Here is a 25,018-nt window from a genome sequence, read left to right on the forward strand (position 1 = left end):
GAAATAAGTCCAAGTACATTTGTTAGGTTTTTTTCCCATTTTTTATTGATACTTCATTTTTCAAATTACAGTCTCTTTTGACCTAAAATAATACTTGTAGGGCATATTTTGTCCTATATTCAAGAATTTTCTTGAGAAATCTACTTGTTTGGAAAGTTAACTAAAGGAGGCCATTCATTCATCCGGTGGGTCACAGTTGTATGGATGCAGAACTGTGAGACAAATCCATGCAGTATCATTGTGTTTTTCTATCTGCTGTAAGCCACCTTGTCTCCCAATGTCTGGCTCTCCTGGGAAGTAGGAGCTTCACTAGGGTTGTCTTCTGCAGACAGCTCTCTCTTACTTGCACTTCCTGAAATGACAATATAATCACTATTAAAATAAATGTCATATCTTTGATGGAGCAAGCTATCAGATATACACTTTGTCAATGACACTCAAGAGCCTTTTAAGCAGCTATAAATGTTTGGCAAGGTATTTATCTCAGTTTGCAGTCCAAAATGCTTTAGGATAATGACAGATCACCTAATGGTTATTAATTATCATGCTTCCAGCATGCTCTAAATAACTGCCACTGGAATGCATAATAGTTTGCACTCCACCTGTGTAGGACTTGTCCTCCTTTTTGTGTTATCTCCTGATGCTTACCTACTGGCAGGAAGTGTGGGGAGCATTATTTTTTTTTTGTTGTTTGCCTGGAACACACAAAGTCCCAAGCATCCACCTCTGATAGATCTCTTCTTCGTTATTCTTTAGCTTCTTTATTTTAGTATTCCATCCTGTTTCAGAAGCACAGTTGTGTCAACAAGACCAAGCTGTGCCATAAACTGTACTGGTGGTGTTTATTTAATGTGTCCAAGTCAGCGTTCTCTCATTGCAGCACACATCTCACATACTAAAGGAATCTGTTTTCTAGTGGAGATTTCCAAACAGAAGGTGTAAACAGAATGGGTAAAAGATGGCTGCAAAGCACAACATTCCTGGTTAAATCTTGATTCTAGTCTGAACTATGATCATTGTTGCTTTATTTGGACACTTGTGTGACTACACATGATGTCTCAGTGCTAATGAAGGCGGTTTCAGCTTTGCTAGCCATTCCATTTTCTGCAGGTGTTGTCCAGTCTGGCTAATTTGGACACATAAAGTACACCTAAAAGTCTAAATTTAGACCCAGGAGTGAGGCAGACAAGATTTCACTTTGGAGACACCAAAGGCATCTCCTTCTTCCCAGTTGCAACACTGCTTACAGAGGGACTTATTTTTAGGAGGACTGGTTCTGTTTAGATACCAGTTTGATGAGTAAGAGATGAACACTGGGTCCAAGTCTACCCGCTTGGGGTGCAGTGAGAGGCTCCCGATAAAGCGACTCACTGTTATGCAACGCAGTCCACCACACTACGCAACGGGAATTTTGGCATCCAGACATGCTGCCTGAATATGCATAAACATTCCAGAGCTCTTGTTTTCAACTGAATCTCAAGTTGTTAACACATTCCCTGGAAAAAGCCATCCACAGCTTTTTTTCCACAATGGCCACTCTTCTTGTTTCTCGTTTTGACGTTTCCCATGGAAACCATCATGATTCAGAATATAAAACATGTCTCTGAAATGCAACCATGGGAACTCCATTTGCTAAATCCAAACCTTCTCAAGTGCCATCACTTTCATCATTCCCCAGGTAAACTGCCCTATAGATCGTGTACAATGAAACAGATCCAGATTTTCCTCTACAATTTGTAAAGGCACCACCAGGAAGTACCATGAAGAATCATTGCATATACAAGATTATTTTTGTTAAATTATCTTCCATTACAACAACATACATCTCAGTTATATGCTGGGAACAAATGATACATTCCAGCATTAAATACTGCAGTCTGATCACAAAATGAAACACCTACTTCAGCTTGGACAATATTTTTACTAAATGGAAAGAAAATTACAGGTAACGGTTAAGCTGAGTATATACACACCACCTTCTTGATCTGGCAGTGAATTACCTAAAAGACATGGCTCTTCAGCTGTACAAGAGATTCTAAATATGGGATTCCTATTCCAGAAACTGCAATTTATGAATTTAGCAGTAACTCAGTTTCCTGTTGGACTGAGACCTAGGTTATAAGATGTTGAGCTTTGAGCCTTTATTTATCCCTAATTTGACTTTTCAAAGTCAAGATATTTCACTTGGCACTAAACAAAGGATCACAACAAAAATTTTAAAAGCTAGTTGCAGTTAGATTTGTTCACTGGTTTGTCCAGTTCTCCATTTTACCAGATTTTTTTTAATTTCTTTTTTCTTGTAGATCACAGATGATATATGAAGCTGCAAAAGTATTTACTTGTAGAAGGTGAGATGTACAAAACACGATTCATCACAGTTGGTTGAGACTGCATCAGAATAGACCCACTACAGCTTTGCCCCTGGATGTGGAAACTGGATTGCTTCATAAGCAGTGCCTCTTGCTGCCATGTTTGTAAACTCCATCTACTTGGCATGAGGCCACACACTGCAACCCACAACAACGGAGACTCAGCAGTCAGAATAAGCAATGTGCCATAACACTGTCTGACAACATGATGATTTACAATTCCTGAAATGCAGGAATGTACTCTTTTTTTCCACTAAGTATGTGTTAGATTGGATCTCACAGTAGCTGACTGACAAATAGTTCCCCCTCACACTGGAGTGCAAGGTACACCATTCAAAAATGGTTTGAATCTAGCATCCAATGTTATGGCAGGATCCTGTACACCAGCCAGCAGCACTCCAGGAAGAGAGTCTGTAGCAGTCAGGTAACAACAAAGGCCCAGGGCTTCAGCTATGAAGGGAGGTACAGCAAGATACCCCTGGTGCAAGGAAGGACACCAACCAAGCACCATGATGCTTAAGGAATTAAAAAAAATCCCTATTATTTCAAGAACTGGAACAGGCTCCCCAGGGAAGTGGTCACAGCACTGAGCTTGACTGATTTCAAGAAGCATCTGGACAATGCACTGGGTCACATGCTCTGACCTGGACAGCCCTATGTGGAGCCAGGAGTTGGACTCAACAATTATTATGGGTCCCTTCCAACTCAGGATATTCTGTGATTTTATGATTCTGTCCTTTTGACTGAATATATTTTAGTGTCTTGTTTGTCCACTCCTGCAGAATGTGATTCTTGGGAGCAATGCAATTGATGAAATTGTACTGGTGGACTGACACTGCTTTGGCACAACTTCCTTTCATAAAGAAATTGGGGATATTCAGGCATCATCACCTGAAGTTCATAGAGTCCTTCTAGCTGAACTGAAGAAAATTACAAATCTTTTTCTCACAAGGAAGTGGGCTCAGATGGTTTTCAAGACACTAGCAGGAGTCTAAGTTACTGTCCCATGCTGAGGTCTGGAGCAGAAAGGGATTTAATGTGATGCATATTTAAGTAAAAGTTGTAAGAGAAATTTCAGTATTCCAGGATAAGATGAAATTAAAGATCAATATCGAAGCCAGGTAACAATCCAACATTGCTATGAAATGAAATTTAGTAGAAATGAACTGTGTATCTGCATTACCATGGTGCTGAGGCCAAGCAAATACTGGCTTGAAGAGCAGGCAGAGTATACTCACTTCTGCTTGCAGAATAACATGTTGACATGTACTTTTTAAACCTTCTCCTTGACAATCCATGCTCCATAAATTTCATGCTGTGTGGCTTGCTTTCAAAAATTTGACTCATCTTTGTGAATTCTTTCAGTGTGTTTTTCTCTCCCTCTCTCAGTTTATATGTTTAATGTTCAAATATTTAGTTTTGGCCACAGACAAGGACAGGATATTGAGCTAGGCAGACCATTGGACTGACCAAAACATGAATTTTGTGTTCTTATGCCAGTTTGGATGGTTTTAAACCTTTTCCACCTCAAAACCAGTCTGCCCTGGTAGATGTTTTCCCAGCTTTTTTCAGGATTTTCTGTAAATGCTGGGAGTAACCTCTGTCCGTGGTGCTTGGTCAACAGTCGTTCTGCCAGAGCTGTGACTTCAACCAGGCCTGGCATTGCACAGCCATCACGCTACAAGATTAAGTCCCAAAAGATCTAGAAGCAGTATCCAAAATGGGTTTTTATCTACAGAATAAAGCTTAGCAAATTAGGAATGTATCAGCCAGCAGAAAGCCAGCGGAAAGACCAAAATATCCCCTCTGAACTTGAAAGACACCGAGGGATACCAAGAAACTGATGAAAAGGCATACAGCAAAGTCTTGAGCCCGCTTTTGAAGAAAGACCATGATTCTTCCAGGTTATTTCTTGCACAAAAGCATTGATGCTTTGTGTTTGTACCTGAACCACCACTTGATTGCTCTGAGACATTATAGCTTTGTGTCACTCAAACATCATTCCACATGAGGTGGTTTGTCAGACATAGCCTATGTATCTCGGTATCTTTGAGAGTATATTTTGGTCCCAGAAATGCAACTGCTCTCCAAAGCAGAAAGGTCCTGGACTGTGTTCACTGTGAAGATGAGTCCTTAGGATATAAAACACCATGTAAGATTTCAGGCGTCCAAGAATAATTCAAAATGTCTCAGCCTGCCAAAAAGGGATTTTGTTTTTATTATTTTCTTGAGGCTATCAAAATTTATTAACAACATAAACAGACAGGAAGGGGAGTTTATTTACTGGAATAAATTGAGTGTTCAGGGCAGAGCAGCAGATTGAAATCTCCACAGAACTGGACTTACTGTTCTAAGCAGCAAGAAAAAAATGAAGGAACCTCACAGCTGAATGTAGATTTATAAAGACAAATGAGAAATACAAGGGGCATAACCAACACAGCTGTTAAAAAGGCATTTAAAGTATGCAGAATCCATACAGACACATATATCTCTCTCTCTGTCCAGTTTAGTCAAAGTCTATACTATGACTGCAAATTGAGAACAAACTATTAGAAGATAAATCTTCATCATAAATTCCGTAATCACTGCAGGAAGATTTCTCTAGCTCTAACTCCAGGACAACAAAACTTTATTACACACTGTCTCCTCTAAAATAATTGTTTCCTGTTGCATAAGGATAGTCTCAAACATAAACCCTGGACAATGCAAAATGTTTCACCTATGAACAGTATTTTTCCACACTGACATAACAATAATACTGACAGGATTATAGACAGAGGGGAACATTAAGCAGAGAATTTAGGTTTTATTAATGACAGAAAATATTCTGCTCACCTGTGGATGCTTTCAGTCTACTGATATAATCAGACCAAAAGGAACAGTCTGCTTTTTTCAGTCCTTTAAGAGTTGGCAAGGAAATGGTGAACTCCTTGTAGTTATCACCATCGTCATTTGGCAGATACATAGGCCAGGGGGGCATCACCCCTGACATTCTTCTTGAGAAACTATGACGGTAGTTTGGATTTCTAAGGGAAGGAGAGAAATGATCATTAGAAAACAGTGACATGAACAGTTAGATGCAGAAGGAGATCAGCTGTGTCGAGGAGATGTGTATCTGACCTACTATCTGAATTCTACTTTTGATCAGTAGGATTCAAATTCATTACACACTGGTGAACCGTTCATGGTGTCTCACCTGACAGGGACTTGTTAGTGTGGTTCCCTTCCTAGGGAACAGGTACACAGAACCTGTACAGACACAGGCTCATGGATACCTTTGACAGGCCTTGGTCCCAAAGCAACCCAAAGTACTCTATATAGCATGTGAAGTTACAGTTCCCACACTAACTTTCCAGAGATACTCCTCATTCTTGAGTATGGCCACAGCACAGTAAAGGTAAGAGTTATTGGCACTGTAGTTGGCAAAGGATGCACTGTGTCTTCATGTGATTTCTCCTTTCTCTGGGAATAACCAGGGCTTTTTAGAAATAGAGTCCTAGAACTAAGCTCTGGAAACAACACCAAGGCACCGATAAGTAGAATTTGCTCCATAGAGATAAACTTCCTATTACTTCTGGTTAGGTGTCATACTACAAACCTCTGGTATTCGCTTGACAGCTCAGCCATGACTTTACAACAGTGTTGAGCAAAGGCCCCTCTGTCAGATTACAGATTGATAGAGGAAATCAAGATTACTTGAGCGAGGGCAGGACATGAACTACACTCCCTGTACTTCTTGACCTCTCCCTAGTCACAGCAATTCTTAAATGTCACGTACTCACCCAGAGTTTACAAAATTGGAGATATACTGCATAATTTGCAAGGAAAGACTCTTTTCTTCCAGAGTATATTGTTCTTCATACTTCGGGTAGAATGGCAGTCCAAATGCGTACTGAACATCCAGCAAGAGTTCCTGACTTGAACTAAAACCCAAATTTTTATAAATGTAATTAGAACCATCATTTCTTTGGGAGTTAAAGGGGAGAAATTTGAAATTTAATTCAGAGAATGAAGCAAAGTTTTAAATAATTAATGAGCATTAATTAGAGTGTGGTGAGAACATAAAAGAACAATAAATAACAAGAAGAATTTCCCATTAAGTTAACCTAAGTTCTTTAACATTTCAATGTATTGGGTTTGCATGGCAACGTAGTGACAGGCTACAGGGGTGGCTTCTGCAAGAAGCTGCTAGAACCTCCCCCCCCGTCTGACAAAGCCAATGACAGCTGGCTCCAAGATGGACTTGCCACTGGCCAAGTCCAACCCCATGAATGACAGAGGTAGCTCACCTGTGGTAACACGGCTAAGAAGGAAAAAACCCTGTGTAACATCAGAAATAATTGCAGCCAGAGAAGTGTGAGAAGATGTGAGAGGAACAACTCTGCAGACACCAAAGGGTCAATGAAGAAGGAGGGGCAGGAGATGCTCCAGGTGCCTGAGCAGAGATTCCCCTGCAGCCTGGGGAGAAGACCATAGTGGGGCAGGTTGTCCCCCTGCAGCCCATGAAGGCTGATGGTGGAGCAGATATCCACCTGCAGCCTGTGGAGGACCCTATGCTGGATGCACCTGAATGAGGATGTGAGCTTGTGGGAAGCCCACACTAGATCACGCTCCTGGCAGGACCTGTGGCTCCATAGAGGAGCAATTTGTGAAGGACTTTCTCAGGTGGGAGGGACCCCATGCTGGAGCAGGGTAAGAGTGTGAGGAGTCCTCCCCTGAGGAGGAAGGAGTGACAGAAACAACATGGGATGAACTGACCACAACCCTTGTTCCCTCTACCCCTGTGCTGCTGTAGGTGAGGAGGTAGAGAAATTGGGAGTAAAGTTGTGCCCAGGAGGAAGAGAGGGGTGGGGGAAAGGTGTTTTAAGTTTTCAAATCATTTCTCATTACTTGACTCTGCTTTGTTTGTTAATAAATTAAATTAAATTTCCCTAAGGTGAGTCTCTTTTGCCCATGACAGTAATTGGTGAGTAATCTCTCCCTGTCCTTATCTCAACCTATGAGCCTTTTATTATATCTTCTCTCCCCTGTCCAGCTGAGGAGAGCAATGATACAGCTGCTTTGGTGGGCACCTGGCCTCCAGCCAGGGCCAACCCACCACATTGTCATAAAAGAAAATTCTGGAAGATAAAGGGGCATATTTTCTAAATTAACTGGGCACATAAGAAAAAATGACAGAGGGAGAAAGCCACTTGGCTATTCCTTAAATGCCTCTTAAGTTTTGTACAGATTTTCACTAAAATTAAATTCAGAAAGTGGAAGCAAGTGGTGACATGGAATCTGGCAGCCATGATGGAAGGTTAATTATGGTTTATTTCAAAGATTTGAAATAAAACCCTGGCCTTTATTTACAGCAATTGGAGTTTTTCCATTTACTTCATCGGGGCCAGCATTCTGCCCAAAATCTTTGGATAAGGAAAGATGTAATAAGAGATGTTTATAAAGATTTATCTTAGCCATAGTTTTAATCTAATTTCTGTGCTGGCTGGGTGGTTCATATAGTTAGTTGTCCCCAGGTTTTATCTGGCAGTCAAGTCAAAACAGCTAGAAATAATCAACTAGATCAGATTTAAAAAAAATAATTGTTGTTTACTTCCATGTAATAATTAACAAAAGTAATAAGGAATATTTCAACAACTCAGAGACAAGACTGGCTAGGCAATCACTTGTAGGACCTAGAAGCAAAGGTTACACAACTCAACATATTCAAGTCCTGCTGGGCTACTAATAAAGTTATAACTAACCTTGCCCAATATATAGCTTTGAACCACAATTCAGGAGACATTTCTGGTACGGAGTCCAAGTGCATTTTCTGTATTTAGATAAAAATCTGACTTGGTTGAATGCTGCATGAAGGCAGACAGCATCGAGGGACCTGGAAGATGCCTGCAAGACTTGGATAAACAAATCCCAGATCCACTTAGCAAGATTTCATCCGCAGTAGCTGCAGAGGTTGTTGTCGAAAGGTGACACAACTGAAACTATTTTACCTTTGGACATGAAATGCGGCAGCATCGATATGACCCTGACACTGTCTCTGATGGAACAAACCATTATGGGCAGGTGGACTCAAAGCAAGATGACTCCTTTACATTTTATGAGTGGTAGCACCAAAGCCTCTATTTTGAAAAACAAACACACAACCCTCTAAATGAAATACATCTTTGGTTGTATTTTCCTTAGTCTTATCATAATACCTCAGTAATACTTTGCATCTGGAAAGTGAATTATTCACAGATTATTCACCAAAAAAATGTAGAACTGAAACAAGATTAAAGCATATTTTTCTTCCCCAAATGTTTATAGAAGGATTAAGCAAGATCATAGTTTAATAATTTTGCTTTAAAAATAATTTGCTTGGCCTGGTGTATGACAGCGATGCTTAGTGTCAGTATTGCAGCAAAGGTACAATATACTTAAAGGAGCTATTTTCTTTTCAATAAAGAGTCACTTCCAAATAGAATGAAATCAGTTAAGGTGCAGTGAAGGGACAAATGTTCCCCTTCAAGGGAAGATGTAGCAGAGGTGAACTTAGCTCTAAATCTTAAACGAATGAGCTGGGACTCAGCATTTCCTCCCAGATGAGACCCTATTCTCAGTCCTCACATTTTCAGAAGTAAAATCTGTTAAGGGCACAGCCCAGATGAAAATTCAGCAAACTCCTAAACAGAGAACTTATTAGGATTTAAATTTTTTGTACAATTGCAATGGGCTTCACAGAGAGACATAAAATGGTACAAAACTCCACAATTTCATGGGCAGCTTTCAGTATTTCTGGTTGATGGTACCGTACCCTGGTCAGCGAGTATCAATAGTAAGAGAATGAGAAAGAAAGCATCAGGTAAAGCAGAGAAAGAGACAGATACATGTATTCACAGAACTGCAGTGAAGACAACTCTGAAACATGTTGGCAGCTAGATGGAAAATATCAGGGAAGCTTTTCTGTCTCCTCCCTCAAACCCTAATCATCATTCATTACTGCCAGAGGGGAATGCAAACTGGCCAGAATCACTCAAACAAGGACTTGGGAATCTTCCAGGAGCTCTGAGCATACTCAAGTTATCACCAGTGGGTGATACTGTGTTTTTCTGGAAGTGCTGTGACAGAAAGAGAGGAGGGACAGATAAGTATGTATAGCTTTGCTGATGTGCACTGCTAGCTCTGCAGGGAGGCTTTTCTTTGCTGAGCTGCTCCAAACTGCACTCCTGAAACCCCAGGGTGCCATATAGGTGACCAAACAGCATCAACTCTACAGGGGGATGTGCAGTGCCCAGCAACTGGTGCACTCCAGAGAACAATTTTATAAAAGGGAGAACTCCAGAGACAATGGCAACAGGGATTTTTCAAGGTTTTTTTAAGGAAGAAAAACTAATAGCAACCAACTTCCCCTACAGAAGTCTCTTTTCAAGAGCAGATCTGTGATTTTAATAATGGTGGTCAATGTGGTTACATGTAAGGATGAAATCTTGGCTTTGGTGACATCACAGAATTGGCAGTTCATGCAAGGGTATTGCTTTAGATCTTCTTTTTAAGATGTCAACATTTTTAGAAACAAAGTCACAGTTGTTCTTATGTGACAGCATGACAGACTGGTAAAGTGAGCCATGGGGAAACTAGGAGCCAGACCCTACCATTTTTTTCACATTAAAGTGAGCTCCCCTTGGAGAATCATTACTTCATCTCAGAAGGAGTCACTACAGGATTTCAGTTATTCAGCTTACAGAAAAACAGGTGGTAAAATCAGAAATTTTGTGACATTTGTAGCCAACAATTTAACAGCAGACCCTGAAATATCACTTGATGGGAATTTTCATTATACACTGCCAACCAATTTATTTAGGAAGGTATTGGTTCTGAGAAAGTTTTCCTTAAGCCTGAGATGGAGTTTCCATTTAAATCTTTCCAAGTAAGAAAGAGGGAAAAGTATTTCTTAGCCATCAGATACTCCACTGCTCTCTCTGTGGAACTGTGGCTACTTTTGCATATGAAGAACAGCTTCAACAGGGATGAGTAAAAGATGAGGTGGTCAGAATTTAGAACAAAAATACTGAGTTTAGAGTTGATTTGTTCCAAATTTTTGTTCCAAATTAAACAGAGCATAGATGTAAATCCATATTTCAAACTGCTGAAATTAGTATCATAACCAGAAGGTTTTGGAACAGTAAAAAGCCCTAACAAAACCCAAATGGTAACAACAAAAAACCCAATGCAGAAATCCTCAAAAATGTTCTTTGCAAAATGGAGTCCTCACTAATGGCTATCCATAATCATGGCAGTCAGAACAGAAGAATATGATCTGGCAGACCACCATGCTCGTCTACATTATGCCTGAATGCACAACTTAGAGCTGCAGAGACCTCACACTGTGATCCATTGTAAATTAGGACATATATCTCATTTTGAACTTTGTCCTTGTTCTATATCTGGCTAATTATTTCATACTGGAAACTCATTTTGATGATTAATGGCTGACTGTAGCCTAATATTTCTCCTTTTTTTTTTCCTTTCATTTAAAAATAGTCCTCAGTCTCCCAATGTACCAATTTCAAATAATCTCAAAGCCTTTTGAGTCACAGCTTCTATTCTTAGCCCACTTAATGTAGTTTTTGGTCCTTTTTAAAATCTCCACACACAGATATAAGCCAATGTAAATTAACTCAAAATTCAAATGACACCCTATACAATACCAAAATACCAAACTTCCCACTGCTATCCATGTATTTGAATTTTAAAATAAGATGATAAACAGGATTCTAGCTAGAGTTCAGCCAGTTACCAGTAAAGAACTCAGGATGCAAAAAAGGAATTTAAAGAAGAATCAGTTTGTCGTTAGTGAACATACCAAAGGGATATCTATTTATTGATCTTTTTAGCTGTATTGACCAAAAATTATAGATATTATAATATTCATAAAGGAGAGATAACTACTGACAGAATAACTTTTTAACATATAAAAAATATATCTTGTCTAAAACAAGAAACTAATATGTGGCCATGAGTTTCCATTTCTTCTTGTGCTTTCAAATTTTTTACTGATAATTAAGCAAGAGAACCACTCCAATAGAAAATTAATGGAGAACGTGACACCGCATCTTAAATAGCACGTGGGAGGAATTTATTTGATATTTTCATTCCAAAATTAATTCTTTTTAATTAATTAATTAATTTTAGCCAATGTTCTTAATATTCCTTTTTATAAGATTTTATATAGACAACCAATAGCACTACCTTTTTGACAAGGAATGCTGTTTTGGCATTATCAGGTTTTTCTTGTTTAGTTGGTAGGTTTATTTGGGTTTGGTTTTGTTGCGGGGGGGTTGGTTGGTTTTGGTTTTTTTTTTAATGTCTTATAAGTTTGGAAAAAATATAGTCTATCAGCCATATGTCTCAAGCCCAAGTCTGAAAAGTCCTGACCCTCAAATGATCTTCAGTCTCCCCCAGATGTGACTAGAGATGTTAGCCAAAGTTTCCATTACCCAACGTGATATGAAACCAGTCTACACAGCTCAGTAAACCAGGCCTAGCAAAAACTTTCACAGATAACTTCAGAGACTTAAGTTCCCAGCCCCATCACACTGGGGGATGGTAATGTCATTAGTCATAAAGGGTCTACCAGTCAAAAAGGGTCATCTTCAATGCCTGCACAAACCTTTTGGTTTAACTAGAGCATTGCTACCCAACCCCTCCAGGAGATGAAATAGAGAGATCTCTTCATTTCAGTTGCGATGATTGTCTGAGAAATGTTGAAGAAATATTGTACTCAAACCCATATTACTCACTAAACTTAGCAGATATTGGTGATCTGTGACAGGTTTGTGAGATACAGAAACCATTAATCCTTGAAATGTAAAATTTATGAGTGTACCTGCTCGTTCTAAAAATTCTGTGAAAGAGTTTGTGTTAGAGGTGGGTTCTTGGTTTTCTGTTTCTAGCCTCATATTCAACTGGGAACTGTGAAAAAAAACCACAATCCAACACACCTATCCCCTGTCACTTGGCTTTGGTGAGAATAGGTCATTTACATGCTGATTGGATTGAACAGCATAGGTGAAACCCAGACTGACAGGGTTGATGGTAAATCTACTGCTATAAGTAGAGATAAGATATCATAACAAGCATGTCCCTGAAGAAAAGAGTATGATTTATATATAAAAATGCCACCACCTACATGATATTGTGCCTCCATCCTGTGTTTATATTCAATAAATTAATTTAAAATTAATTTTTGCAAGAAGTAGTGGAAATACTACATGTGGTTGTTTGCACAAGTCTACATTCTCTTCATATAAATACCAGTGGATTTCCAGAGTGGGATCAAGTACCCTGAGCTGTTGACAGGCACTAATTCATCACTGTCATGGGACAGGAGCAGCATACCAACACTGCACTGGACTGAATGCACCTTGACTGGACTGAAATCTTCATTTCAATAAGAAATAAAATAATAATAATAAAATTAAAAATAACCACATGTCTTAGAAAGGGAAATGTTATGGGATTGTAGGGAGAAAAAAAAACAGTCAAAGGGTAGCTGGATATTCATGGAAATTTAAGGAGCCAATATAAGGCCTGGTGTGACCTCTGCAGTTCTAGGGATGCATTTGGCTCATTTTGTCTCCTCGCATTACAAAGTCCTGCCAAAAAAATGTGAAAAACAGATGAACATTTTTCTGTCTTTCTTCTTTTCAGGAAAATCAGGACATATGGAAAAAGCTTAATTCCTAACAGGATTAGACTGCCAAGTTTATCCACCTTTGTACCAAAAAAAGTCCTATAGATACATGTGACTTGCAAAAGGATCCTGGAGTTTGCTGTGTCTTTTCCACTTGGATTGCTCCCAATACACGCAATGTTCTACTTTGCATTATAGCTGTGCCAGTTGAAGAAAATAAAACCACAGTAGCAGATGATAAATTCAAGAACCTGAAAGCTCACATTAATTGAAAAAAAAAAAACCAAATCCTAAAAATCATATATATTTACTGCAGGAAGAAAGCACTCTTATAATCTTGTCGGATCTCTTACATAACACAGATTAGAGAGTTTTGTCAGGGAATTACTGTATTAAAAGCCTAGTAATCAGCATTATTAAATGGCAGAGGGGATGGAACTAGATGGTCTTTAAGGGGCCTTCTATCATTCTATGACTCTGTGCTTCTATGATATTGACATTTGAGTGCATCTTTGGGGAACAGAAATTCCAGCATGCTTTCAGTATGCCTGCTCCTGAGCTGAATGAATGGATGAATTTCCTTAAAAAGCTGATGTTTTCATAAAAAGACTCCAGAGCACCAAGGAAGTTTACTGTAGATTTATGGACTTCCTACTTATCTTCTACATTACATTTCTTGGGAACAGCCTGTCCCAGTGCAGCACATGAAGTTCCAAAAAATGCTCTGTATTTTTCTGAGTTTTTTACCTGAATTTTGGTTAACTTAAACCTGACTTTTGCTTTTTCTGACCTGAGTACTTTGCATTTTTATGGCTAATTCCCAAAATCTAAAAAATCTACTGAATGATAAAGGCCCCTAAACTGCTCCATGGGAAGAAAACAGAAAGTGCCTGGATCTCAAGCCTTTAGAACATAGAAACTTAAGAATGGCATGATGCAGTTGAATCAGTGGGAGATTGTTTTCATAGCTGCAACTGGAATAATGCAATAGATAAGACTAGAGGGATGAGAGCAATTCCAACAAGAAGAGCAAAACAACTTTTAGGTGATGAGAATGCAGCTTTATGGAGAAAAATTATAAGTTGTTGTTGCAACAACTGTAAGTAGCTATTCAGGTGATTGTGGTGCCTACCCAGCTATGGAGGCAATGTGCATTTTATTGTTCTTTTTACTACCTCACCAGTGCCTTATCTGTTCTCTGTGATTACATGAGTTTCTTTGAAGTCCAGAGACATAATTTTCTCTCTGCCTTCATAGCACCCACCTCAATGCTGGGCCCCGGAACCTGTGGGGTGTTTGTACTTAAGGACTAACAGCTACAGTCAGGAGGAGAGCTTCAAGTGGACAAGTGGTGGACAGATTAAAGGGCAGGGAGATGACTGTTACAAAATCAAAGGAGTAGAAAAAAAAATTTTTTTAAAGAGATATTAAGAACAGACAGAATTAGCACACCATATATAAGAGATAGAAAATGAAAATACTGTGCATAGTTGAATGGTTTTATACATAAACATTTATCTCTTTTTTTTATCTGTCAGGAGTTCTCACCTTCAAGTTACAGGAATCATAAAAAGTGTCACCAAAATCCTGCCAACTATGTGAACATTGGCATGGAGCAGTATTAACAAACTCATACCAACGTACACAAGAGTACATAGTTAGGAGGTAAAGACAGCCCCAACTAAAATCACAAAATCACAGAATGACAAGGGTGGAAAAGACCTTTGAGACCATAGAGTCCAACCGTTCCTGTCCTATGCTAAACCCTATCCCTAAGTACCTCATCTACCCTTTTTTTAAACACATCCAGGGATGGTCACTCAACCCTCTCCCTGGGCAGCCTGTTCCAGGCCCTGATAACTCTTTCAGTGAAAATTTTTTTCCTAACATCTAATCTGAACCTGCCCTGGTGCAGTTTTGTGCCATTTCTCCTTGTCCTATCACCTGTCACTTGGCTGACGAGACCATTCCCCACCTCTCTACAACCTCCTTTGAGGTAGTTGTAGGCGATGATAAGGTCTCCCCTCAGTCTCCTCTTCTTCAGACTAAACAACCCCAGCTCCCTCAGCCACTCCTTGTTAAGATTTGCCCTCCAGCCCCATCACAAACCTGGCTGCCTGTCTCTGGACACGTTCAGGGGCCTCGATGCCCTTCTTATAAGACATCAAAATGACTCAAAACAGACAGCAGCTCATTAAATCTTGGATGACTCTGTCCACCACACAACAGCTAAAAAAAGCTTTTGTGACAATTATTATGGTAATGTTAATTACTATAAGATAGACCCTCATTAAGTCCCCATTGAGACCCCTTCAGTGACATTAATGATGCTTTTCCATCCTACTGCAGCTGATGATATGGCCTCCCCACTGAACATAGCACTGTTTTTTATCCACCATCTTTAAGACAGCACATTTGGCACCACAGGGTGACTTGGAAACTATACTGGCATGACAAGAGGTGCTACTTACTATAATATGTAAAAATCACCCAGAAACCTCGTGAGGGGTTAACTAGGCAACTCTTTGTACAGATAATAATATTATCCTTGTCAAAACATACTTCTATCACATATTTCTTTACTGCAAGTAAAGCTATACTCCAGCCCTTCCTGCTAATCCTAGGCAATGCTGAGCAGTCACATTCCTCCTGCATTGTTTAGAATAAATGTTTACTCCAAGGCCTAAGTGTTCTCAAAAAGACTGAGAAAACAGCATCTGGGTTATGTATATATGGTTTTTACCACAGATCATTAGTGCAGGAATTGGCTTTGCATCCTGCTCCTCATTCAAAGAGGAACTGAAGACTAAAGCAGACATGGTGCTATGCCAAGCTGGGGAGAATGCTACCACGTGGAAGGAGATGCTGCTTTGCTCTCTGTGTGATCCATTCACCTGTATGAAAATTTTCAGCTCATAGTTTTATGTGGTTCTTCCATAATATGTTGTAGACATCAATTTAGTATGGCCTTTTTAATCCTACCCCTCTATCTATGCAGACTTGAATGTATGCATGTGTAAACATTTTAGAAACATCCAGTTCTGAGAATGACTTCTGCTAACTGACTTATACAGGTAAGGATTCCTCTCTGTTTAAAAACTTACTGACTACTTTGCATCATTGCAGTTGGGTCTCTCTTTGCTGGCTCACTTCTCCCTCTCTCTTGTTTATCTTGCTGTGAGTTATTAAGGGACTGTTCCATGTGAAACAAGAGGAAATACCAGCACTTTTTCATCTCTGTATTTTAACTCTGTTCTGTCATGACATTTAAAGTAGAAGATGGGAGACAGAGTTGAAGAACATGCTACTATACTGTGGCTTATCTTAATTAGTGAACAACATTTCCCTGGTCAGGATATTTTATCTAAAATAGAATTCCATTGTTGTGGTTATCTGAACACAATCTTATTTTAATGTACTCTTTCCAGTACCTCTATGAGGTAGCTATTAGTGGTTCTAGCAGATAATAGACAATTATCATCGTATGTATGATATAGACAGCAAAAGAGGAAAGGCCCATATCCTGTGTAAACTGAGATCTTGGGAGGGATTTAAGACACCAAAGAACAAAAAAATCATTATTTTATCATAGAAGTTTTCATTTTTACAAGCAAAGGTCTGTTTCTCAGCAAACACAGGTGTCAGTATCAAAGGAGCTGAAAAAACGTTTTCCTGCCAAATGCTGGAGTGATTGGGAATATCAACAGAGGTGTTCCTCCAGCTCCAGGGCACCAAGGGGGACCTGACCCAGTATGTGTACTCACAGAATATCCTATACATGCCCCCTATCTGTAAAATATTATGTTGGTTATTGCATTCATTAACACAAAGAAATGGCTGCAACAGGGTTTTTCAGGAATTTAATGGCTCAAGTTTGCGGGGTCCCAAATTCAATTCTCTCTTCTGTTGAGCAAGCTCAAACCCACTCACCCTGCCTTCCAGCCTAAGCTGCAGCTTGCTCAGAAGACTATCTATCTCTGCTCCTCCTAAAGAAGAGTCATAATTTTTGAGGAAGAACTTGAGAACTGTCAGGACTCACTACCCCAGTGGTTAGGGAAATCCCTTCTAAATTGGTGCCAGACCTTTCCCCAAGGTTAGTTTACGTATTCTACTTGAAGGCTGTTTCATGTACTTAATTGATTTTAATCTGGCAGGGCAAATTGCCATTAATATTCCCAAACACTGTGATTTGTTGGCTTTAGCTTACTGACAGTTTCTCACGGTCAGTCTTCTAGCAGTGAAGGCCACTCTCCCATGTGAAGCTCCTACTCTTGACAGCATCACTGTGTCAGCATGCAATGAGACTGTCAGACAGCCTGCAATGCATGTGTGCTATATGGAGGGGGGGATGCTGTGGGGACGGTGAGGGAGAAATGTCACAATGCAGAACTGGGATGAAGAATAAGGAAGGGTTAATTTAGGAATTAATGACAGCAATCTCTAAACAAAAAAATTCTCAGTATATTCAGACATGGACCTGGTGTTGGGTCCCTTGGGAAAATGAGGGTATCACTTCATAAATAGTCAGCTGTAGCGTCAAATGAGGTCCTTCTGTTTAAGGACAAGCTGAATTCTGCAATTTCTATTTAAGCTCTTGCCTTTGGAACTTAAACAACATTTATTTTGACGGCACTTCAGCATAAATAAAGATGAAAAGAGTAAGAACGTGAACACAGAATACCAGTTTTGGCTCATTTCTCCTCAAGTGGTTTATCCTAAGGCATGTGAACCTCTCTCTCAGGTTCCTACAAGTTTCAGACAGCATACTGGCTTCAGTCTTTTAAAAAGGGTAGTGGGAAAGTGAAATAATATGGTTTGCACTATCTTTTAAAGTAACTTGGTTGGAAGGCCACTGACAACATAAATATTATTAAAATGCATAACTAAGAGCTGTATAAACTATTGCTGCACTGAAGAGTGTAAGGAGAGCTAAATAACACAAGCAAAAGAGCAACCTTCAATAGGGCTAGACAAAAGAGGAACTTCTCATTAATTCAAAATCACTGCCTAAAAATCAGTGGCTCTAATTTGTGTCAGTACTATTTCACCTACCTACTTTCAAATAAGACCTTATTGTAGCTGACTGGGTCACTATCATTCTCCAGAGCAGGAGAAAACTTGCTAGCAAATTTGAGAACACGTCTTTTCTTTCTGTGTGGCTGAATTTTTGGCATACCATAGCTCAGGCCTATTTGGAGCCTTGTAAAAGTCACTTATCTGAGCCTATCGGTAGCGGAACGGAGCACTGCGAACATTCCCGCTGGAGCTGCCAGCAAAATAACGGCTCCCTGAGGATTAACTTCTCAGCTCAAAAGAAAGCAAGCCTGTGTTACTGCAGCATAATGGCCTTCATCTGTAACCTAGATCTTGGCTGGTTTCTTTCAAATGCTTTTTTCACTACGCTATCAGGAAAGGAAAAAACCCTGCGTAGCTCACAGGGAACATCGCGGTATCAAATGGTGCCAGCAGGAACCCATTGTCCCTCCCCTGAGCTGTTTTGGAGAAAGCTCTGAGAAAAAGGAAAGGGTCTCAAAGACCTTTCTTGGAGAGAGGTATGGGGCACGAATGGGAGCAGGGGATAAGCATAGCTCCCTCATGAGGAAACACCTAGAAGATGAACATCACTGGGTGCTTTGCTGCCCTGATGTGTGGGTTTAGGGGACAGGAGGGACTGCAGTTTCTGAGTGCTCAGCCTTTGAGAGCAAACGACCAGGAGCTACTGTGTCATGTCACACAGCAGCTCAAAGTGCTGACCACTGCCTGCAAACCTCAGTGTCTCATCCTGATTTCTGGGAGGGTTGGGTCTAAAAAAAAACCAGGGAAAGTCACCTTAATAGCTGACTACCAGCTTCACAGAATCACTAGACTGGAAAAGACCTTTGAGATCATCGAGTCCAACTGTACCTGTCCTCTACTGAACCATATCACTAAGCACCTCATCTACCCATCTTTTGAATACATCCAGGCATGGTGACTCAACCACCTCCCTGTGCAGCCTGTTCCAATGCCTGACAACCCTTTCAGTGAAGACTTTTTTCCTAATGTCTAATCTGAATGTGCCCTGGTGCAGCTTGAGTCCATTGCCCCTCATCCTATCACCTGTCTCTTGGTGACAGTAGCTTGTTCTGTGCCCAAGGGAACAAGGCATTAGTGTTTCTCACAGGCATTTAAACCTTTCTGTCCAAAATATGCTACAGCCTCTCCTGCTGAAAATTTTTCAAGCAAGCTTCTAACATGAAGGATGACATACAGCGTGAGCCTGCAAAGGCTTATGTTCAAAAATACTTTTCCTCCCATGAGACAGTCTGTCGGTTGATGACAAGTCATGCTGTCGGAGCAGGAAGGAATAAATCCAGACCCTGTCCACACCAAAGTCCAGTCAGCTTAACTGTGGTACAACTGCATGGACTTCTAAAGGGGGCACTGTTCAATTAATGTTGAGTCCTGAGAAAATGTTACCCCATTAACCTTCAGGACTGTGGGCTCCTGCTGACTCAGACCACATCCTGGTTCTTTGGGACAGATTTATCAGATACAGTGTAGAAACCTCAAAGGCTATCTGGAACTGGCAAAGGTAGGCAAGTTGAAAAAAGGAAAAAAATTAAACATCTGATTTGAAGTGCCTCAGTTCAGAAACAGCATCCCTATGTAGTCAACCGAAAGAAATAATCTGTTAGAGCCCAGTCCTTCCTTTGCTAATCTGAATTGTTCATACTTACATCTATCCACTTACCCCACAAGGTACCCAAACAGACACCCCCGTTTTTGCAAACTTTAAATCTAAGAAATATAGTAAAATACATCTCCTTACCTTCTCTGTGAGGAGCTCTCAGGTACATGGTACATGAAGACATTTCCTCTGGAGGCAGCAGCCCAGTGACTGGCCATGTTTATGATGGGACATGTAATAAACTGGTCACTGATAAAAAATGAAGAGCAGGTAAAAGACACAGTCACATAACAGAAAAAAGAAAAGGAAAGGAAAAAAAAAGCCCAAAACACAATGGATAGACCTCTCTTTATCAATACTTTTCTTTAAATCTTCCCATACAACTCATATCTCTTCCTTCAAGTGCACTGAGGGAAACCACATTAACCCTCTATGAGCCCAGTACACCTTAGAGTTCACTAAAAGTGCTGGTTTATGGAGTGTTGAAGAATGGTAATGACACTAAAGAAACACAACCTGGCACATAAGGAGCATCCTGGCCAAAACACCTCACTCCCATTTTAGTCTATTTAGTGGGGGCCCATGCTGGTAATAGTCTACAGCCACTTCTAGCACCACTAGGTTGCAACAGCATCTAGTAAAAGGACTTCTATATTTTCTGGGTTAAGAATCAATAATATCATTTCTGCATTTGGATCTGTATGACATTCTCAGGTAGTTTCCGGAGCTGGAAGAAGTAAGAGACCACTTTTGGAGATCTCCTGTAGGGCCTCTGGCATGGCTCATTGATGTTGAATAGTTGATGCTGTATGTCTGGTAGAGAGAGGTTAAACAAGAGAGCCCCAAGAAGAGGGCCTGGAAGGTGAGGTGAGCACAAGCAGTTCAAGAAGGGCAGGCAGAAAAAGGGCACCTTATTGCAAGATATTTTATTATGATTCTTCAAGGCAATATTACATATACATATATCACAGCTTCTCAGTCTACATGTTCCCAAAGGCTCAGCACACTCTTTGGATGTTTATATATCCACAAGTGCATGAGCACCCACAAACGTATCTGCTGGAGAAGTGGGTGGTTTCAATTCTCGGTCTAGCGAATCTGAAACAGTAGGTGCTCCTTCTAACTTGGTAGGTAAAAAAAAAAAAAGAATGACTGATGTCAAGAAAGAACAGTGTCAGAGAAGCATAAAAACACGTTGCTATATTTAACTGGTATGATTATGAAAGATGCTGTTTGAGTAGCTATCTTTGTTCAGCAGTTTATTTTAAGCCCATCTGTGAGGCCGCAAGTTACGGGCTGACTGACCACAATACTCTTTGACAGTTATGGTTGACAACACCCATACAAAACAAAAATGACTGTTCTTCACAAGCCTACCAGAATGGGGTTTTAGAGGAGCAGATGGCCTTTGAAAACTAAGGAGTCTGTGGAGAGCATTAGCTCTCGAGAAATGCTTTGAGATGTAGTTCACCACTTAAAACTGATTCTTAGCTAGTGCTATGGGGGAGAAGTCAGCTGTTCCAGGGAAGGCATTTTTAAAAAAAAAAAAGAAAAAGAAAAAAAAAAGAAAAAGATAACCAATAACCACAAAAGTGAAATGGCTGGTTTTTACAGGAATGGAATACCAGAGTTAAATAGAAAAGGAAAGGAAAAGGAAACGAAACTCCTTTTATACCTGGGAAAAAAAAAACCCAGAGATTTGCTGCTAAAGCAATTTTAGAAGTGGAAATATTTTAAAACCACAAAATACACTCAATCTATGTAGCAAGAACCACTTAGGTTGCTTTCTCACACTTTATAATCCTGTCAAAACTTTAGCAATCAATTATAACTTCCAAACAGAGAACTTTTCTTGGGTTACACCTTTATGCTTGTGGTAAGTTATTTGTTAAAAAAATACGCAAAACCAAAACCCTAAGGAACCCCAAACACGAAAAAAACAGAACCAAACTCCTGTTTTCTCCACCACATATGTGATACTGATGCAGATGACTGTCTTTCTGTAATTGCAGTTACTCCCTCGCCTTCTTCTGCAGCTGGAGCAATTTCCAAAGTGTTTAAAGCAAAGGATAATTATCAGCTGTCCTGGTTTCACTACTCCACCTTCTGCTTGCTCCTGGTGACTCTGTAAGCCTTTCCCATCCTTCCTTAGCCAAGCCTTTTGCCTGGTGTGCCCAGAAGGCCAGTGGAGCTGTTGGTGTGCTGTGTTCTTGCTGGAAGCAGGCATGAGCAGCCATCCTAGCTTTGCAAAAATCAGTGTCGGCACCTCACTGAGCCCTGGTTGAATGTGGGCTCCTCATGACAGAGGTATCTCTGGATGGGAAGAATGGCTACAATTTAAGTCCTTCAAGTGTTTTATTATGGCTTAAAACCTTACTGACCTGACTATGGAATTATAGCCCCATGGGTAACGGTGGTAATGGAAAGAAATTGAAGAAGAATTCTGGCTTTGATGCCCATGAAGTGCAGCACTTCCATGTGTGCTGCATGCAGTTGCCCCAGATGCTGCAGTGGTGGGTGGCCTGTCCCTAGGACAGGCTACGTGGCCAGGCAAATGCAGCACATTGCGAGACTCAATAAATGGCACAAAGCTCAACCCACAAACTTCTGGCTTGTTTACTCTGTGACCTCAATGTGCCAGCACACCTGGACCACCCAGAAACCTTCCCCAAACAGATCTGGTCACTGTTGTCTCGGATCAGATGTCTCCAAGTGAATCTTGGCTCCTGTTCATCTCCTGCTCCCTGAGGCTCCCCTGGAGAAATGCCCTGTAATTCTGATGGAGGATGAGGACACGCTAAAAGGAAAATCTTCTCTCTAAGGTCTCGTGGAGAGGCTCATGGTGGAACAGAAAGCTATAACACTGAGAATGCAGGTATGATGACTTTATTAAGAACAAAGGTGAAATGGCTTGGGCTGGAACACTAGCAGTCAAATTAAGAGCTTATAAAACACATCACCATAGAAAAGTAAAGTTTTCATAATGAATCTTCTTGTGAAGCAGAGACAGGAATAGGCAAAGAGGTTTTAAGAGTTGATTTCTGAAAATCTGTTCCACTTAAAAATTGAACCCCCATGTTTACCCAGCAGCAGGAGGCAGGAGAACTCCCCTCAGTTTGCCTCCTTCAGAAAAACAGGCCCACCCTGGCACACATCAGGACCTGTAACTACCTAAAGCACACTGGCTGCCCATGGGGAGGAAAGCAAAATCTATGGTCTTCTCTGCAGACCAAACCACCAGTTTCTATGATCCTACCATAGGTCTCATGACTGCTGTGGAGTCTTAGTTCAACAGAGCAATGAACGCTTCAGTCTGTTAGCCAGAACTGCTGGACCCCGATGCCATACCTGACTAAGGGTTGAAGCTGTGCCTTTACAGTATGTAGTGTGAACAGGGCCCACTGCCCATCTTCCCCTTCCCAATGTTCTCTGCTTGCAATGCTCCAGTGCTAAGAATGGGAGTAGATATACTGGAGGTAGGTTGCTCTTGCATCTGCTGACATTTCATCGCTATTTCCTTCAAAAGAGGCTGGGAGGGACTGTGAGTCTACATTTTGCCCAGATGGATCAAACAAGGCAAGAGTCAGATGTGTGTTCTTCTCTCACCTATACAAGAAGACTTCCTACAGACATATCCTAATGCCTGATCCTTTTTTCTCTCATCATAGGAAATCATAAAAAGGCAACAAAATACAGATTGGGTCACATGAAATGACTGCACACTAGCATAAATGATTACACACAGGTGAAGAAAATACATGAATAAGGGGATTCTTCTGTAGGTAAAATGGAGCTTAGAAACTAACAGAATGGGGTTAGGACATTTACAAATACTGCACTGTTTTACACAGGATACTCACCTGTCGAAAGCCTGAACTGTGAATAAAGATATTTTGCACGTTTCATAATGCAAAAAAAATATTAATGTAATTGCTGGAATCAAAGTTTTCAAACTTGACCACTCTCCAAATTTCAAAAAAACTAGGAAAAAAATATCTAATTGTATAATTAGGTGGCTGTTTGGAAAGAAAATCAGTTTACCAGTTTGACTGTCACAAGGATGAGAGGTCTCAAGAAAAAATTGATGCAGAGTGTGTAACCAACCAAGATGTCTTTGAAGTGAAAGAGTAAACAAAGAAGCATTAGCAGTCTGAATTCAATATTCAGTTCAGAAAAGACAATTCAAATTTTTCACAAGGCATCAAAGTCAGTTCAATTTCTGTTTACCAGTGACTTCGGACACCTCACAGAAAATGAAATCATACTCCCCATTTTCCGTTTATTTGCATAAGAATTTCTCAAGCTTTTCAGAATATAAATGCACACTTGAGATAAGCAAAACAAACCTTGCTTAACCCCAATCACACACTGTAGCAGGATGAGTGTCTTACCGGGTGGCATTTTCCAGAGCCCTAGAAAAGGATGAATAATCATCAGTTGAGTGTTCGAGGGAGTAATACCATGTAGCAGCATCTTCAATCAATGAGTTGGAGTCTTCTCCTCCAAGAGAATTTTGCAGAGCCTGATAAAAGGCTGTTTTGCTGTTGGCTCTTCCTTGACTTTCTTCAAATTTCTGAGAAAGAAAATGCATACAAAACGAAAAGACACATTTTAAATGGAACAATATAGGCTCAGATCTCCCTCTGCTGGAATGAGTCTTTGTGGTGATCTCTGATTCCTAGGGGAAGAAGTAGGGGACAGTCCTACTTTTGCTTTTGCAAGACTGTGACTAGCCAGCTGTACTGCCTTCCTCAAAACACACTATAGGACCAAATCCTTAAGCTGGTAAATCCAAATCACATGTATAGTGGTGTGCAGATAGAGCTCTAATGCTACAGAAAACCAACTGACTCCCACATAAGTGGTCCACACGGATAGTTTTCCGGTGTAAGTGTGCTCAGTGCTGGTTTTCTGACAACCTCTCTGCAGGAGAACTAAAGGGGAGACTGAGATATTACTCTGTTCCTTTGAGAAGTCCAGAAAGCAAACACCCTCTATAGCCATTTTATGCCTACATCACTTTTCTGGAAACACCTACATGAAATGTTGCTTTCACGAGGCATGTATCTAGTTCTTTTCAGGACTAATCTCTGCCTTAGTCCTGGAAGAGAAATTGCTCTCCTCCAAATCCCAATGAAGTTGCAGCCATGATCTCCAAGCTCTATAGCCCCTAAGGCCTTTCAGAGACCTGACTTGAAATGGCCTTTTCCTAAGATCTATGGTCTAGGAAAGGCACTTTCTCCATAGCAGAGTGCCCATGTCACTGGCCTTTTACTGATAGCACAGGGACCATCTTCTATGCCAAAC

At 40.4% G+C, this 25,018-nt stretch overlaps 1 protein-coding gene across 1 annotated transcript in view; it reads right to left on the reverse strand.

Moving 5' to 3' along the window:
* Positions 1–248: 248 nt before the first annotated feature.
* TG (thyroglobulin) overlaps positions 249–25,018 on the reverse strand; it is a gene marked incomplete at both ends in the record, with an annotated part of 159,750 nt that continues 134,980 nt past the window's right edge. Inside the window, 5 exons of the mRNA XM_084280248.1 lie at positions 249–352; positions 5,205–5,395; positions 6,152–6,292; positions 19,853–19,960; positions 24,103–24,284. Coding sequence (XP_084136374.1) covers positions 249–352; positions 5,205–5,395; positions 6,152–6,292; positions 19,853–19,960; positions 24,103–24,284 — 726 coding nt within the window. The remainder of the gene's footprint in view (positions 353–5,204; positions 5,396–6,151; positions 6,293–19,852; positions 19,961–24,102; positions 24,285–25,018) is intronic.

The sequence above is a fragment of the Gallinula chloropus genome, assembly GCF_964237585.1.
Source record: "Gallinula chloropus genome assembly, chromosome: 2".
Taxonomy (NCBI): domain Eukaryota; kingdom Metazoa; phylum Chordata; class Aves; order Gruiformes; family Rallidae; genus Gallinula; species Gallinula chloropus.